Genomic DNA, 5,000 nt, shown 5'->3' with positions numbered 1-5,000 from the left:
ATTGGGAAACAGGAAGTGATTCACTTGTCCATCAGGGGAGGCTGGCGGAGGTAGAAATCAAAGGACGGGCTCACTGTAATGCATGGAATGGAATGAGGAATGGTATCACGTGTGTTTGATACCATTCCCTATTCCATTCCATGTATTACAGTGAGCCCGTCCTCCGATTTCTACCTCCACCAGCCTCCCCTGTTGTCCTGGGAGACTGATCCCAGCTAGAGATGCACTCTGCAGTACATTTATCAGAGCCAAAGATCAGCCCAGCCCAATCTCATTATATCATTAAGAGTAAGAGTAAGTGGTATAACCTACCTAGTAATCACTGGTCCAGGGTTAGATTAGCATGCATTGTCTTAAAGCCACAGTCCGTAAGATTTCCCCTGTTTTCAAACAATCAAAAACACCCCTTATATTTGAAGGATATGACTCAGTGAGATTATTACGACTGTCTTACCATATCATGACCTGAACACTATAACACTATAACACTATAACACTATAACACTATACCACTATAACACTATACTACACTATAACACTATAACACTATAACACTATACTACACTATAACACTATAACACTATAACACTATTATTGTTGTTGTCATAGGCTCGGAGGCTTTAAAGGAAAGATGTGAAGGTTTCAGATCATATCTGATAAAAGTGATGCTGCTCTTATGAAACATCATTTATTGACACACAACAGATGATGTCATAGAACTGTATAAGTGCTATTTGCATGTCCAACAGTAGGGGACTCTGGTCCCAGATCTGTGTTCAGGGGCACTGTCTTATCTGAAGCACTTAAAGCACCACAGCCTGCCATGGAGAGGGCAGTTAGATTACTGTAAGCCTGGCACTCTGGACATAAATAGCCTGCTTCCTTTCCTTGTTTCCTTTCCTTGAGTAGCCTTTCCTTATTTCATTTTCTTCATGACCACTCATAGATTAGAGGACCCAGGATAGGTTTATATATTCTGATAGAGATATCTCTGGATCCCGAGACTTGATGCAGCTCTTATGCAACAGGTTGATAGGAGATGTGACGGTGGAGGGTTTGTGTACCATGCAATTCATTTGGAAGAGTGACACCCTGTGGACAAATGTAAGTAGTGCTACTTATGCTTACCAGTCTGTAGTCAGGAAATACTTCCCCTTTAACAGACCTGAGTCAAATATATTTAAAATCCTTTCAAATATGTTTGAGCGTTTGCTTGAGTCTGCCTGGTGTGCCACGTGGGCGGGGGTCTCACGTGGGACTATTCCATTGGTTCAATTGCACCAGGCAGAAGCAATCAAGCACAGCTACAGCTATTTAATTATTTCAAATACTATTTGAGCCCAAGTCTGCCTTTTAACCACATATTTAGTATACTTAGTCAACTTTTTGTAGGAGCCAATTGTCTGTCTGTGTCCCTGATTATTGGGTCAGGTGATTGGTCAGGCGAAGGTGTGAGCAGGTGTATAGGTCATAGGTATTGAGGAAATGGGTTACGTATGGAGGAGGAGAGGCATATTATTATTTTATTTTTTTAAATATGTTTTTAGGGTATTTCTGCTTTATTGGGATACAGTAGAGATTGACAGGAAGGATGGTGAGAGAGAGGAGGGATGACATCGCTTTAAGAACCTTTGTTTCGGAGCCTAACCCAGTCAGCTGAGTCACCAGGACACACCACACAGGTTTATGACTAGTATGAAGACGTGTGTGTGTGTGTGTGTGTGTGTGTGTGTGTGTGTGTGTGTGTGTGTGTGTGTGTGTGTGTGTTTATGACTAGTATGATGATGGCTGTGAGTTCCTCACATGACTGTGAGTTCCTCACAGTAATGCCATAAACCAACCACAATGTTTAACTAACCTTCTATCAGTGTGTGTGTGTGTGTGTGTGTGTGTGTGTGTGTGTGTGTGTGTGTGTGTGTGTGTGTGTGTGTGTGTGCATGTGTGTATCAAGTACAATAAACAATATTAGTCAAACTGAATAATTAACTCTCAACATCACATTACATCCCTTACAACCAGAGTACAAAATGTGCAGAAAAGATTCTTCAAACTTACAGTTCATTGGCATCAGGTGACCCAAGCAACAGCAGGGGTTGTGCAATACGATCCAGATAGCATTTACAACCATGTTATACTTCCCACATTCATCTGTCTTTATTTATAGACTAGGAGGGGTAGATTTGTGTGTGTGTAGGGAGGGGTGGGAGGGTAGATGTGTGTGTGTGTGTGTGTGTGGGTGTGTGGGTGTGAAGGGGTGGGTGGGTAGATGTGTGTGTGGGTGGTTCAAATGCGTTTGAACATGTGGATAACATTATGGCAGTTGGGGCAACGATGCTCCACATCCTTGCAGGAATCGACACAGAAGGGGATGAAACTGCAAGGCCAGCACCTACAGAGAGAGAGAGAGAGAGAGAGAGAAAGAGAGGGAGGGAGGGAGAGAGATAGGGAGGGAGAGAGGGAGAGAGAGAGAGAGAGAGAGAGAGAGAGAGAGAGAGAGGGAGGGAGAGAGAGAGAGAGAGAAAGAGAGAGGAGGGGCACAGTGAAAGAGAGAGAGCTCAATAGGTTTGTCCATCTATTAGATTAGATTCGATTAGATTAGATTCAACTTTATTGTCATTGTGCAGAGTACAAGTACAGAGACAACGAAATGCAGTTAGCGTCTAACCAGAAGTGCAAAATAGCAGAAAGTGCAATGAACAGTATTTACAGGTAGTGCAATATATGATCAGTAGTAGTGCAGTGTAATATAGAATAATATAAGCAGTATAATATAGCAGTGCAGTATAGCAGTATGTGAGTAACAGTAGCATTATAGTAGAATAAATAGTTACAGTATGAGCAGTGTAGCAGCATATGAGCTGTATGGGTAATGCAGTCTAGCAGTATCTATGCACAAGAATGTGTGAAAGATTCAAAAAGAGAAACAAGTGAGTGAGTGTGTGTGTGTGTGTGTGTGCACATGCTCATGAATGTGTGTGTGCGTGTGTGTGCGTGTGCGTGCGTGCGTGCGTGCGTGCGTGCGTGCGTGCGTGCGTGCGTGCGTGTGTGTGTGTGTGTGTGTGTGTGTACTAACAGGAAGAGGAAGAGTGTCCCACAGATGATCCAGGTGAGCAGGCCGTTGGTGTGTCGTGTCTCAGTCACGATCTGGGTCTGGCAGTGGGGACACATCATCTGACCCGGGGCGTCCGTCAGCTGGGGCTGCATCACCACCACCTGGGTCACTGCAGGGAGGGAGAGCACGGGACCGAGGCTTTAGCTCGGCAAGCTATCACAGTCTTGCGCACCGGAGTTCAAACTCTGTCTGTCGTAAACACACTAACCAGAAAGAACCGGTCAGAACCGGATGTTGGTCATCTGGACGATATCTGGGTCAAATGTATCCTGTGTGTAAGACCTAAGACTGAATACAACCAATCAGAATTGGACAAAGCCTGTCAAGACCGAATACAACCAATTAGAACAGGACAAAGCCTGTCAAGACCGAATACAACCAATTAGAACAGGACAAAGCCTGTCAAGACCGAATACAACCAATTAGAACAGGACAAAGCCTGTCAAGAGTAAGTACAAACCAATCTGAGGTGGGTTTAAATGGACAGGTCCTTATATAGTTTAAATGGACAGGTCCTTATATAGTACAACCAGGTTAAATGGACAGGTCCTTATATAGAACAACCAGGTTAATTCAGCTGGCCAGGACGGCAGAGGTGAACAACAAAATAGTACCTGAACTTTACACCTCAACAGAGGTACGATCAGAGGAAGCACAGTAACACCTTCATACTGTAGGCGGGCCTGTGGGTCTTCATTAGAGCTGTGTGTGTGTGTGTGTGTGTGTGTGTGTGTGTGTTTGTGTGTTTGTGTATGTGTGTGTGTGTGTGTGTGTGTGTGTGTTTGTGTGTTTGTGTATGTGTGTGTGTGTGTGTCTGTGTTTGTGTGTCTTTGCGTGCGTGCGTGCGTGCGTGCGTGTGTGTGTGTGGTGGGGTGGGTGTACTCACCAGTGGGTGGTGCAAGACCATACTGGGGAGGGGGATACATCCCTTGCTGGGGAACTGGTAAAAAAAATACAATAAAATAAATACAAATCAAACAAATGTATGGATATAAAAACAAGCAAGAAACACCATACTGGTATGGCACTGGAGATAATGAGTGTGAGGTTAAAACAAAAAAGTGGTGAAGTGCCCCTTTAAAACAAAGTTGCCTCTATACTCACTCATCAATATTAGACCATTTTCACTTTGCGGCATGGCAATATAGTGATATATATATATATATAATATATAATATATATATATATAATGTCAATATAGTGAGGACCGGTTTATGGAATACACACACATACTGAGTAACCTCGTCTGAGATGTGAAGGCTTTAGCTCAGTGGGCTAACACAGTGTACTACTGTAGCATGCAGGAGACCCGGGTTGGAGAGGGCCTTGTCTCTCACCTGGCTGGGGGGGGTAGGCTGTGCCCCCGTAATTCATAGCGGGGCCGGGGTACGCGGGGGCTGCCATGTCCTGGGGGGGTCCCTGACCTTTCTCCATACCTGTCTGTCTGAGAGAGAGAGAGAGAGAGAGAGAGAGAGAGAAAGTGAGAGAGAGAGGTAGAGAAATAGAGAGAGAGAGAGAGAGAGAGAGAGAGAGAAAGAGAGCGAGGTAGAGAAAGTGAGAGAGAGAGAGAGAGAGAGGGAGAGGGAGAGAGGGAGAGAAGGTGGGGGTAATCAGGTAGGGTGTTTTCTATATGTAGTTCACCCATGAACCCATGAAGTCATAAAAGATGACATTTACACAGACAAGCTTGGACAGGAAAGCAAACAATAGAATTGGCATATGCTCAGAAAGACAAGCAAACACAATGGATGTGCACACACAGCTACCTGTGGACACACACACACACACACACACACACACACCTACTTGTGCACACACACACACCTAGACACACGCATACACTCACACACACGCATACACTCACACACAGACACACACACACACACAC

At 44.5% G+C, this 5,000-nt stretch overlaps 1 protein-coding gene and 1 long non-coding RNA gene across 3 annotated transcripts in view; both read right to left on the bottom strand.

Annotated features, from left to right (window-relative positions):
* The window catches only part of LOC310821882, a 55,340-nt gene that overhangs the window by 31,472 nt on the left and 18,868 nt on the right, over nucleotides 1-5,000 (bottom strand). The window lies entirely within an intron of this gene.
* LOC310821505 (LITAF domain-containing protein-like) overlaps nucleotides 1,868-5,000 on the bottom strand; it is a 4,930-nt gene continuing 1,797 nt past the window's right edge. The window contains exons 2-5 of one of the 2 annotated variants that reach the window (XM_083693581.1): nucleotides 4,450-4,556; nucleotides 3,999-4,052; nucleotides 3,074-3,221; nucleotides 1,868-2,389 (exon numbers count right to left, since the gene is read on the bottom strand). In XM_083693581.1, coding sequence (XP_083549707.1) covers nucleotides 2,284-2,389; nucleotides 3,074-3,221; nucleotides 3,999-4,052; nucleotides 4,450-4,546 — 405 coding nt within the window. In that variant the 5' untranslated portion in view covers nucleotides 4,547-4,556 and the 3' untranslated portion in view covers nucleotides 1,868-2,283. The remainder of the gene's footprint in view (nucleotides 2,390-3,073; nucleotides 3,222-3,998; nucleotides 4,053-4,449; nucleotides 4,557-5,000) is intronic. The other variant, XM_083693582.1, reaches the window with a different exon arrangement.

This window comes from Argentina silus (assembly GCF_951799395.1).
Source record: "Argentina silus genome assembly, chromosome: 22".
NCBI classification, from domain to species: Eukaryota; Metazoa; Chordata; class Actinopteri; order Argentiniformes; family Argentinidae; genus Argentina; species Argentina silus.
This window is presented reverse-complemented; position numbering and strand designations above follow the sequence as displayed.